The following is a 12,837-nucleotide window of genomic DNA, read 5'->3' as shown; positions in this document are numbered from 1 at the left end:
AATGAGTAAACAACATGATTGTGCATGCGCTTTTCAAAAAATCTTCATATTGCGTTTTTTGTGGTATGTCCCGCTTTCCCTTCTCCTTTCAATTTTTTTTGGCAGCATACACGTGGATCAAATTGACTTTTTAGCACTGCTTCAATTACCACCTATGTTGCTGATAGATTCACAGTTTTCTTTAATGAAAACGCTCAATGAAAATCACCGATGCTCTTCTAGGTTGTTATGTTAATCTTTTTGTAAAAACAATAGAATACAATCCTGTTTTCTAGACAATGCTTCCGTATTCGTAACATTAACAAATTGCATTTTTATAAGAGAACTCTCCTAGATTTTTTAAATACTAAGGTGCCAAGACTCAGTCCAACCTTTGGACTCATTCATAGTCCTTTGACACATTCAAGAAAACACTTTGTTCCCAGTCTCCATGATCCATTTTGTCAACTAGGGATCATGTAGACCAAGTTAACCCGTGCTTCTTAGAGAACTTTTAACTATGATTTTCTTTTGTATTGTTTGAGAGGACTTTTTGTTCAAGCTTAATGACCATTCTAGCCATTGAATAGATTAACTAGTCAGGTTTGATCGTTAACAATTATCAAAAATAAAATAAAAAGCACCAACTTGAATGTAGGTGGTTGGAACTCATCAAGGATTGAGAAAAAATAAAATAAAATAAAAAGCACCAACTTGAAGGTTGGAACTCATCAAGGATTGAGAAAATCGTGACCCATCGATTTCAAGCTTATCTTAAGAATGATTCCTACCTATATTTTCTCATGGGCATTTAAATACAAATCATGTTAATAATATTTCTACATGCTTAAATTGGGCTCATAATAGGGAATAGCTCTATGCAACTGTAGGCCTTCTATGAGCATAAGGAAATTTAAACTTACTCATATAAGTAGTCAATTTAGCTAACACACAGAGATTCCCTCTAGGTTATCATTAATATTACAATAACCATGATATAGAAATGTTGGTGTGAAGACCAGACACTTCAAGAACATTTATCCAAAACCAAGTGAGGGTCTACACACCTTGATCTATCTAAGATTTTCCATTTGGAAGTGACAACTCTAAAGAACTTGATTATTCACGCAAGTCTCCCTTTTTGGAGCCGAGTATCATCTTTCTCATGGATTTAGCCGTTAAAACTCATAGGAGGCTACCACACCTTATCAAAAATAAGCTTGGGCATTATAGTCTTGATCATTATGAAATAACAAGGCTTTTAGCCTACCCTATGAGAGTTTAACTATAGATTAAGAAGGTTATTTTCCATACTTGTCCATTCAAGACCTTTGTTTAATACGCACACTTTTCTAGTGGTCTACAAAATACAATCATACCTGACTACTTAGTATCAATAACTTAAGAGTAATCTATTCGACAAAAGAAGAGTCTCACAATTTTCGTAACCCTTTTCACTGCCCAAGTTACATAAACTTTTAGTATGGTAAACTTTGAAACAAAATATTACTTATGGAAAGGAATATCAAGGTCATATCCTCTTATAAGATTAGCTACTTTAAAGCAATATTCTCCACTTTCTTTTTCTATACATATTGTGCTTGCAAGGTCAATATATTACTCTCTTGTATATATTATGTTTTGCTAAGTCAATGCTTCATTCAAAAATGCATGATCAACACTTCGTGTATGTATACTAAGTTTCATTTATCTACTAATGTAAGGTTATTATCTTAAATAAGACCAACACTTAGTTCATTAAGCTTACTTCAGCCACAAGACTTGAAACTCCTCATAAAGTGAAAACAAGATTAGATGAGATGAAACTAAGTATTATCTCTCACTTATAGACTATGGGCATTCATTCTTGAGAAAATGGGAGGCATATCCAAGCATTAGATACTATTCATGGTCATCTACCCACAAAATACTTTGAATAAATAATATGGACATTTATCATAATTAATCCACTTGTCTATAAACATGAGATAATCTACTCAAAACTTTAGTCTAATCATAATGTATTTTCAAAGCTTAAAGAGATTGCTTCAAGAACTATTTTACACTTATCAAGCTCTATGCATCCTATTATCTTCCATTTTCCTTGCATTAAAAAAAATACTTATGGGAAACACTTGAGAAACCATCCTTGAGGTAGATTCAAGAGATAGTTGATCAAAGGGGTTAGTAGCTACTCATGTTCAAGCTCAAGTCAAACTATATAAGCCCTTAAACACCATTAACCAAGCCTACCCGAGAATTTGAGAAATTCCCATGGCTATGGAAGAGGAAACAGAATTCAAAATTTAGCCGCTATTGGAAGAGGAAACAAAATTTAGAATTTACCCTCTATTTTGAGAGAGTTAATTGGAGATTTGGGGAGGCCATTGGGAGTGATTGGGGGTGCCAAACCTTAATGGCTCAAGGAGAGAGCCACAAGAATGCAACGAAGTTTTCATGGGAGAGGAGAGTAATTTAAGAAAACAAAATTGCCAACCAAAAAGCTTGATGAGGCCTAGACATGTTTAGCAACAATCTTGGAAAGTTCAATATTAATACCTTGCTATTTTGGAGTGAAGGGGAGAGGACATGGAGAAGCTCAAAACTTATAAGCTCTAACAGTCATTTTCCCTTCTTTAAAAAAAGTCACTATTTTACAGAAGAAAGTCTTTTATTATATACAAAAATCTTTAGCCTTTGCTTTACTGAGTCTCATGTCACCTTTATTTAGCCTAAATGGCTTCCCACACTTTAGAGCATGACTTCTTACTTAGAATTACTCTTATTCGAGGTGCATAAGTTAAACAAGCTTATTTTAAATAGGCCTAAGCTTCAAACTATACAAGTCTTTTTATTTACAAACCTTATACAAGGGTACAAATATCTTAATCACCAAGGATTTTTTATTATGGATTTCACAAATATTTTTTCCATGCTTCCTGGGTGATCAACATACAAACACAGTCCCAACTATGGGTTCTGGGCCTTGGTCTATACACATGGGAATTGGGAGCATGGGTGCATTTATGATGTGGCTCTTATTAATTAATCGGACCATCCAAAACTCCTAAAATTCTTAAGAAACATACTTTGATATCTTATATGACCCAAATCTGGTCCCAGATAACAAGTTTTCGAAAACATCTTACTCTCGGGACTACTTTATGTTTCCCTTCACCAATTTGAGCTTTAAAATTATCTCTCATTTGGAGCCCGATTCAAAGTCTATTTTCACATATAGGGTCAAGGGTCTAATTATAATTTTTCCATTTAAACACTTTTTGAAATTCTAGCTTTATCTCTCTAAACCTATTTTCTCTCTAGACTTTTATTCTAAAAACGAAGATGATGTCACAAATGAACACTTCCAAAATTAGCAAAATCAATAGCTAGCATTGTTCATTAACTAAAATGTTCACAAAAAGATCCGTCATCGCCAAAAACTCGAGTACCCATATTTGCAAGATGCAAATTAAGATATATTTGGCACACAAATTCTCTAGTGGCTACTTACTGATTTGGATACTACTTTCCTTTGCGATATCTTAGGATCAAAAAACATCTCATTTATTATCTTAACAACCTTAGTCTAGTTTAGAATAAATTTCTTGCACTAGGATCTTCCTAAATAAAGAGAGATTTTTAACTTACCTACAAAGAATACACAAGGATCTTATATCTTCCCCTAGCTAAAAAATCAATTTGTCCTTATCTCAAAAATCAAGGATAATCTATTTGTAGATCCTCTTCTTTCTCCCATGCAGCATCTTCTACTCTAGGAAAAAATTCCACTTGACTCTCTCAAGGTCCTGGTTCTAAGAGGTTTCTCTCGGACATCAAAAATTGCCTTGGGTTCTATCTCTGATTGCCCTTGAGCTAGAGAAATTGCATGCTTGAAATCTAGAATATGGCTGTGATCCGGTACATATTTATTGAACAAGCTAATGTGAAACAAATTGTAATCTTTAGGTGAGGAGATAACAAAAGTTCATAGGCTCGATCCCCTATTCTCCTAGCGATCACATAGGGTCCATAGTATCTAAGGGAAAGTTTTCTGTGTTTCCCCAAGGATAACTCCTCTTGAGCCTTCCTCAAAGAAACACCATGTCCCCTTCATGTTGGACCTCCTTTGATTTGCATAATAATTGTGCCTATCTTAGGTAGCCTTTATTTCGTTCTTAAAGATCTGCATCTAGTGATCCATTTCATCTAGCATCTACTTTGACACCTCTATCATTTTCATTTGATCTAACCAAGTCAATGGTGTAAGGAAATCATGTCCATAGAGTGCTTTAAGGTTTCATTTATCTTTTGGATTCATGGCCATACTAGGATCAAAGACAATTACTTGATTAGCCCTCTTGGTTTGGCCATTAGTCTCTAGGTGATAGGTGTTGAGATCTATTAAAGTACTTAGTGCCTTGAAGAAAGTGGTCCAAAACCTTGAAGGTGAATTTAATATATCTCTATCACTCACAATACTTTTGGGCAACCCATGTAATTTGAATATCTCCTTTAAGAATACTTTGACAACATCTAATGTGGTATAAGTCTTTATGGTAGGAAAACCAGATGGGAACCTTGGTGAATTTGTCCCACCACCACAAAGATGGAATCATATCTTGGGTTGATTGACGGCATCTCGGTAATGAAATCCATGCTTATGCATTCCCATTTCATCTAGGGTACATCTAATGTGGATGTAATTTACCAAGCATCTTGACTCTCTCGACCTTAACTCTCTAACATAATACTAAGCATTGGCATAGATGGTGAAACACGTCCCTTTTGAGCCTAGGGTAGCAGAAAGTCTTTTTGACTTACATACATATTTTTATATAACCTAGATGGCATGCAATCAGACTATCATGAGCTTCTATTAGAATTTTCCTCTTTAAATGCAACCACATTTGGAATGCACTGCCAATTATTGTAATACAAGTGTCCTTTAACCTTCCTTACTTCTAGTGGAGTCTTGCTCTCCTACTCAAGCAAGGTGATGATGGGTGAGAAGAAGTTATCCTGGCTAATCCTTTCCTTTACTGCTCCTGATAGGGGGTTAGTGAACATGGTGATTGCAAACAAGGAGGGTGTCCTACTAAGTGCATCTGCAACCACATTCTCCTTTCTTGGCCTATATTTGATCTCAAAATCAAACTCTTGGAGACTTTGCATCCACCTTCTGTGGTGCTACATATTGAGATCATCTTGGGGGAGAAGATCCCTTTCAAGCGCTTATGGTCTGTTATAGAGTAAGCTTTGTCCTAAGAGATAGCATCCCCATAACTTTAGTATATGAAATATTGCAAGTAATGCTAGGTTATGGGGATGCCATAGTTCATTTCATATGGCTTGAGTTTTTTCGACTCATAGACCACTAGGTAACCATCTTTCATGAGAACACCACGTATAGTGGACCACTAGGTAACCATCTTTCATGAGAACACCACGTATAGTGGACCCACTTACATCAGTGACTACCTTAAAGGGCTCGTTGAAATCAGGTAGTTTGGCTCGTTAGCAATATCAAAGGCACTTTGACACATTGGGGTCCATTAAAATATGATTTTTTTTGTAGAGTAGTTAGTGGAGAGGCTATCTAAGCATTCCTTATAAGATACAACCCTATTAACCCTAAGAATTCCCTGGCTTCCTTAGGTATCTTAGGCTCTAGCCAATCTACTACTGTGTGGACTTTGACAGGGTCAACAAATATCATATTCTTGGGAACAACAAAATATGATATTAGGCTCTAGCCAATCTACTACTGTGTGGACTTTAACAGGGTCAACAAATATCATATTCTTGGGAACAACAAAATCTACATATTATACCTGCTGGTCTGTGAAGAATGCACATTTACTCTTTTTGGCAAAGAGCTTGTGTTATCTCATAATCTCTAAGATCTTTCGCAAATGTGCCTCATGGCCAATATTATTAGGATACACCAAAATATCATCAAAGAAAACTAGGACATAATCTTTAAAGACTACATGCATAAGGCAGTTAAAGATAGTAGGTGTATTAATAGTTAACCTAAACTACATGCATAAGGCAGTTAAAGGTAGTAGGTGTATTAATAGTTAAAGGTAGTAGGTGTATTAATAGTTAACCTAAATACCATTATTGTAAACTCATAGTGCCCATATTGAGTATTGAAAGCTATGCCCATATCGAGTAATGAATTTTTTTTTTGGAATGTCTTGATCCTTGATCCTAATTTGGTAGTATCCATACCTTAGATCTATCGACTTTGTAAATATCTAAGCACCATGTAATTAGTCTAGGAGTTCATCAATCCTAGGAATGGGGTACTTATTCTTTAATGTCATCTCATTTAACCCTCTATTAAAAATTAAAGCACAACCTTAACATTTGATCTTTCTTTTTATGAAAGAGAACAAGTGCACCCCATGGTGACACACTAGGTTGTATAAAGCCTTATTTCAATAGTAGCTTTAGTTTCTCCTTCAATTATAATGATTCTAGAACTTTGTACACATGCTTTTTAATAGGTTGGGCTCTAGGAATCAGCTCAACTTTATGGTCTCTTGTCAGATTCGGGTCATTTTAGCCACATCCTTAGAGTCAAACTCCTTAGTTATCAGGTTGAGTTTGACAACATAGATCGCTTGTCTTTTCTTGAGTCCTTTGAGTAACCTGGAGGCTTTCACTAGCTAGAGTGTTGAAGATCCAAGAGTTCCAATTTCTTGAACCTTGTTCTTATGAAGGTCCTGAAAAGAGATGGTCCCCTTATCGCAATGAATATCAACTCGATTTTCGGTGAGTCAATCCATACCAAGAATACTATCATAGATCCCTAGAGATAAACATTTGAATTGGTACCACTCCGCAGCATTACCATCCAAGGAAAAATGCAATAAATTTGTCAGTGATGTGGGTGAAGAGTATTCTTTCAATGGCCAATTCAACTTGCATGGGCTTAGCAAATTTTTTACGTATCACTAGCTTATGCATAAATCCTCGACAAAAAAGAATAAGTGTTACTACTAGAATCAACTTAAGCACTATCTACTCAAGCCCTCAACAAAGCTTTATCTCTTTAAATATTTGAATTCTATTTTTTTCAACTCAATAGCATAGAGGCATTTCATCCTCCCATATAACTTGTTGTCTAGGAGGGTGGCATCATCCTCAATGAGATACGCCATTTCAATCCCACAAGCGTTGAACTTGAGATAGAAACAAAGACTAGTGGTCCATATGAAAGAAGGTTGGAGAGAGACTCAAGCTAAGCAAATGCTATGATTGTCACTCTAGAATTTAGGTTACACAGAGGATCTCTCATTCTTAAAATATCACTATACATATTTAATGATTGCTTCACATCGACACTCTTCTTCTATACGCCCTAATTGTCCACGCCAAAGAATACACATCTAAACAATGATCTAGCTAGAACATTAAAAGCATTTTTTGTTAGCTTCATATATGCTTTATCTTCCTTACATAAAATAATTTAATATACAAAAAGTTAATTATTATACCTTGAGATACCCCCAAAAAAATCTTGAGCCATACGGAGCTATGCCCTGCTTATGTCTTCAAAAGTTAGCAAGCTCTCAATAGAGAACCCTAACTACTTCAAGGATGATTATTTTTCTTGTAAGCATAAGGGCTCTACCTTATGCATAGAGTTCAAGAGAGCTCTATGCATAAGGTAAGGGCCTTTATACAAATGCGTAGAGTTCAAGAGAGCTCTATGCATAAGATAAGGGCCTTTATACAAATGCGTAGAGCTCTCTATGCATAAGGTGAGATCCCTTATGTATACATAGAGAGATATATACATGCATAGAGTCCTCTTCATGCATAGATAGAGCTCATAGAGAGCCTTATTCGTGCATAGATAGAGCTCATAGAGAGTTTTACGTAAAGGGTCTACCTTATGCCTCCCTTATGCATTTACATAAGGGATCTACCTTATGCATAGAGCTTATAGAGAGCTCTATCCATAAGATAGAGCCCTCTCTATGCATGCATGCGTAAAGAGCCCTATGCAAGCTTACATAGAGAGCACTCTATGCATGCATAATGCTCATAGAGCCCTCCATGCATGCATAGAGTTCATAGAGAGCTCTTGTGTATGTGAAAAAAAAAACTCCCAAAGAGTGCTGGGTTTAAAGGCCGGCACAAGATAGATGTAAGACCTACACATCAAAGAAACATGATTAATATGAAAACAAATATGCACATAAAAAGCGGTACGTCCTGGGCTGTGGATGTCTATAGAAGCACTAGTGTCAAGACATCAAGAGTGGCACTTCTTAGCTCTGGATGTCCTCATGAGATGGTTTAATGCCATCCCAAGAGTCCCTATACATACACACACACTCGCTTACACGCTATAAGAGATGGTTTAATGCCATCCCCAGAGTCCCTATACACACACACACACACACACACACACACTCGCTTACACGCTATAAACTGTCAGATTTCACAAACGCAAGTAGCATCAAGAAGCATGGAAACACCCGCATTTAATTTTGGCCACTAAGGATTAGTAAACTTAACAAACGCGCTCATGGGTGCAAGAACGATCTAGTCATGTCAAAAATGACAAGGTAGCTTTATGCTCAGATACACATTGTAGCTTCTCCTTGACGCCTTTGCTATCCTCATAACCTTCGCCACCATCTCCAGTAACTGCCTGATTTCTGTGCTTCTCCATCTTCATATCCTGCATCGATCCCCACGAGTAGATATTTTTGCCTCTCTTATCCAACAGAGAAAATTGTGAGCTTTCCCTCCCCATCGCTGCACTCTACCATCGCTATCTCCAACTGTGTTTTCACCATCTGCATCTCCAGCAGAATTAGTCGGTGCTGTGTTTCCACCATGGCCCATCTCCAACAAAGAAAAGTTGAATTCATTAAGATTCACTTTTTGCTGCTACTCACGTAATTGCCGAGTCTTGTGTTTTGCAAATGGAAAGACAAAAAGATTACCAATGTCAATAGGCCATGCTATTTTTTTGCAAGTTTAATTATTTACTCATGGTAGTCTAAATTTTAAACCATAGAGCTTAAAAATCTTTTCACGCCATGATAACTTTCTCCATGTTACATGGCCCACATCTACTATTTGTAACTTTGTTTAGAAATATGAAAAAAAACACACCAACCCTCATAAGATTTGACATTCAATAACAAAGGAATAGAGTCACTTAAAATAAGATATGCCATTCAACAATGAAGTATAATATATGATAGAGTCACTTCAAATGCATTCAATGACAAATAAGCCTAGTATATATTATACATATGACATCACAATAAGTCACGCATTCCCTTTGAGCTAGCTAGCATAACATGTTTGATAGACAAGGTCAAAATCTTAAGTTGGAAAATGCTACTTGTTGCGAATGTAATGTGTTCCCTAGCATTTGGCTTCACATAGTTTACACGCATGCCAGAGACCAACCTCGAGCATCCATGGACAGACTCGAAAGTTTTTTTTATAATGCGAGTTATATATTAATAGAATAAGGAAAGAAAAATACATCAGATGCCAATAGGCAAGGAGCATCAAACCACCCATACAATGTTTCTAGACAGGATTACAAAAAATCCTGTCTAGAAAGTTTTGCAACAAACATAATCAAGTAAGATTCGAACTTAATACCCCACCAATAAAATGATGTGCACTAATCAATAGGCCTACCATGATGTGGTGACATAGCAATACCAAGTTTGAATATTATGATAGCCATGTGTGATGCTTGTGAAAGCCCTCGGACAAGGAGAGAGAGGAGGCAAAATGTGTTATGCTTATCCATGGATGCAAGGCCTTGTTTTTACACCTTCAAAACATTTATTAAATACATACATTTTTTCTTAAACTTTATAAATGAACAAATTAACAATCCAACATAGGCCTCTCACAACTAATAGCAGAAAAAACCCACATGTTTAGCTAAAATACATTTGACGTCTACAATGCAAGGAGAGCATTAGGTTGTGGCATGACCAACAAATTGTGTATATTTATAGTTCAAGTGTTCCTTCCTGAGGATCCAAGATACTAGAGCATGCTCTCACGAAGCATGAGAGATGGATAACTTAGCTGCCCTCCATTTGTTACTAGATGATAGATTTACCAAGCAACCGCTATTACCAATTGGTGGGTGATGGAGGGCAGATTGAGCAACTGCCCTAGGGGCTGGTAAGTTATAACACCAGCAACTAGCTCATTCAAAAAAAAAAAGACCATAACGAGGAGTTGTGATTTTTGGCTTTTGTGGTCTTAGCCTCACTCTAGCCAATGGCAAAACTACATTTTTTGAACTTAAATGATTTTTTTTCAATTAATCCAGTCTTTTGCATCACCTTTTAAGCTCTTTAGGGTGTGAATGGGATACCCACCAGCTCGGAGGTGGGGGGTTCTTCTTAATCGTGAGAACAAGCTCTTAGTTGCAAAATGGAAGTTGAGAACTGCATGTCTTGATGGTTTTTTCTTGTTGTTGTTATATGATAGCGACACAAATTTAATCACGACCTCAATTCCAATGCTGCATGTGATTGGTTCAAGTTTTGAGACTAGAGAGCACATGTTTATCTTCCATTGATCTAATGGCCTACTTAATTGAGAGGGAAGAGGAAAACAAAAGAACAATGAATCGTTTAAAAGATTTATGCACACTTCAATTGCAAAAGCGGGGTGTATTATATTGCTAAAGCAAAAGCGGGCAGGGTTACATGTGCGGAAACTCCTCTTGACAAACGTTTATAGGTGGAGTTTCCGCACATGTGAACCTGCCTGCTTTACATCTGTTCGAGTCTTAGAACGAGCGTGCTCGCTTATGACCCCGACTCGAAAAACAAAAACAAAAACAAAAAACAAAACGTCTACACGTGTGACTTCTTTCACTTGGAGGAGGCCAGTTCAACGACTTGTTTCCAGGAGGGGCGAGAGGAGATTTTCTCCCACCAAGCGTTGACATGCTTGCGGGAAGCGATGACCTCCCCCTTGTTGGCGATGTTGATGAGGTAGTGGGTGTAAGGCAAGTGAGAGAGGTCGGCCAGGCTGAAGAAGTCACCGGCCAAGTATTCATGCTTGGCGAGGTGAGCCTCGTAGACGTCTAGAACCTTCTCGAGCTTGGCCAAGTTCTCCTTCACCACAGCCTCGTCTGTGGGGGCGCCCCGTTTGGGCATGAACACGAGCTGCGCCACCACTGTGGAGATGGGGGGGCTGTAGTTCTGAGACTCCACCTCCAGCCATTGCTCCACCTTGGCCTTCTCCTGCAGTGTCTTCCCATACAATGCCGTGCCCTGCTCTTCATACTTGGTCGCTATGTATCTCACAATTGCGCGGGACTCTGGAAATCCGCAGCGCCATTGCATTAGCAATCGCTAAATACACCTCAAAAAAAAAAAAAACAACAGTGAAGAGAACCCCAGATCTACCGTAGATGTGAAAGTCTCCATCCTTCAACACTGGGATCACCCCGAACGGCTGCATTCGCATCGTGTTAGAAATTTATTTTTAAAAAAATTTAATTAAAATGACTTGCCACGTCAGCATTCCCAACCTGCCACGTCAGCATCCCCACGCACTCTGCTGCCACGTAATCCCTAAGCAAGGGCATTCTAAAATCCCTCCTCTATGGGATAAATGTTGAAAAAAATCCCTTTTAAATTTTACAAAAAGAAATAAATACTTTCAAAATTTAAAAAGAGTTTTGAAGACGGGTTCGATGCCTAAGGGCTATACATGACGACACACGCAAGCACAAATACACCCTCCAAAAAAGCTACCAATAGATATTCAAACTTTAGTGTATTTGAAAGGTTTTTTAAATTTTGGCAACTATTAGAAGGGAGCAAACTACTCCGTGAGGACCCCTTATATCCTCTACAAAGCGAGGGCAAGATAACTGTCGGGTGTTCAACCGGGGATCGAACCTGGTACCTCCAGGTTACAAGCCACCCCTGTCAACCAGGGTGGCTTGTAACCTGGTAGCTCGAGGTTACAAGCCACCCCTATCAACCGCTAGAACAAGCGCCCGACGTTGTATTTGAAAGGTTTTCACATATGTACGTAGGTGATTACTTTTAATGCTTTTGTTTTACCACATCATCAGTCCCTAATACCACGTAAGCACTCAAAGCTACTTCCAGGCCTACCCAATTTCCAAACATTCAATCATCAAAGTGGATTTAATCAATTATAAATGAGCGTGTGAAGGGGTACCTACCTGAAGTGCAAGAAACTCAGGCTTCTTGTGGGCACCGCTGAAGAGATCAACAGGCTCAATCTCAAAGGGGACACCTTTCTCAATAGCAGTGGCCATGACACGGCTGGTGCAGGTGGACATGGCAAGGCCATAGATCTTAAGAGCCATTTTCTCAAATTAGAGGTGAAAAGCGATGAAATAGGAGGTCTTAATGTGTACAGGCTCACAGCAATTAGCAAAACAGCAAAGACCCTGGACTGTGGAGGAACCCAACGTGAAGGGTAGCCTCATATAGAGATGGCTCCAAACGAGGGGGGCCAGGACGCCCACGTAGCTTCCAAGATTCGGAGTGTAGAAACAACACGACCGCCCACGGCCATTCTCCATTCTCAAATCTTAACCTTGGAGTTTGGTGCGAGTATGTCATGCCCTGCGTCTGCCTTACGTAGAAAATAACATTCAAAAAATCAGAGCCGAAAGACACTCTCTACGATTCCCACATCAACTTCATGGGCCATTCATCCATCAACATCATGGACCATTCATAAACTTGGTGGATGGATGGTCTTTTGCACCATTGCTTTCAAACAATGGCAACACTAACGTTATGGTTGGATGGTCCTCTCCACCATTGCTTTCAAACAATGGCAACATCAGCA

General features: G+C 38.1%; 1 protein-coding gene across 1 annotated transcript; it reads right to left on the bottom strand.

Annotated features, from left to right (window-relative positions):
- Positions 1-10,649: 10,649 nt before the first annotated feature.
- LOC147609390 (glutathione S-transferase F10-like) lies at positions 10,650-12,512 on the bottom strand. Its single transcript, XM_086787516.1, has 3 exons — positions 12,200-12,512; positions 11,409-11,457; positions 10,650-11,320 (listed from the first exon to the last, which is right to left on the bottom strand). The coding sequence occupies exons 1-3, from the start codon at positions 12,344-12,346 to the stop codon at positions 10,869-10,871; spliced, it is 648 nt and encodes a 215-aa protein (XP_086643642.1). The 5' UTR covers positions 12,347-12,512; the 3' UTR covers positions 10,650-10,868.
- Positions 12,513-12,837: the final 325 nt, after the last annotated feature.

Source organism: Cibotium barometz, chromosome 51 (genome assembly GCF_041138505.1).
Source record: "Cibotium barometz isolate CiBa-2024 chromosome 51, ASM4113850v1, whole genome shotgun sequence".
NCBI classification, from domain to species: Eukaryota; Viridiplantae; Streptophyta; class Polypodiopsida; order Cyatheales; family Cibotiaceae; genus Cibotium; species Cibotium barometz.
Note: the sequence above shows the minus strand (reverse complement) of the source record. Positions and strands in the feature narration are given on the sequence as shown.

What these genes read in the sequence shown, in the direction of transcription:
- LOC147609390 (XM_086787516.1), bottom strand. Translation starts at nt 12,346, where the DNA reads ATGGCTCTTAAGATCTATGGCCTTGCCATGTCCACCTGCACCAGCCGT. An exon ending in CTGAGTTTCTTGCACTTCAG is followed by an intron (nt 11,458 to 12,199) that starts GTAGGTACCCCT and finishes ATGCGAATGCAG; the next exon opens with CCGTTCGGGGTGATCCCAGT. An exon ending in TGGAGACTTTCACATCTACG is followed by an intron (nt 11,321 to 11,408) that starts GTAGATCTGGGG and finishes GCGGATTTCCAG; the next exon opens with AGTCCCGCGCAATTGTGAGA.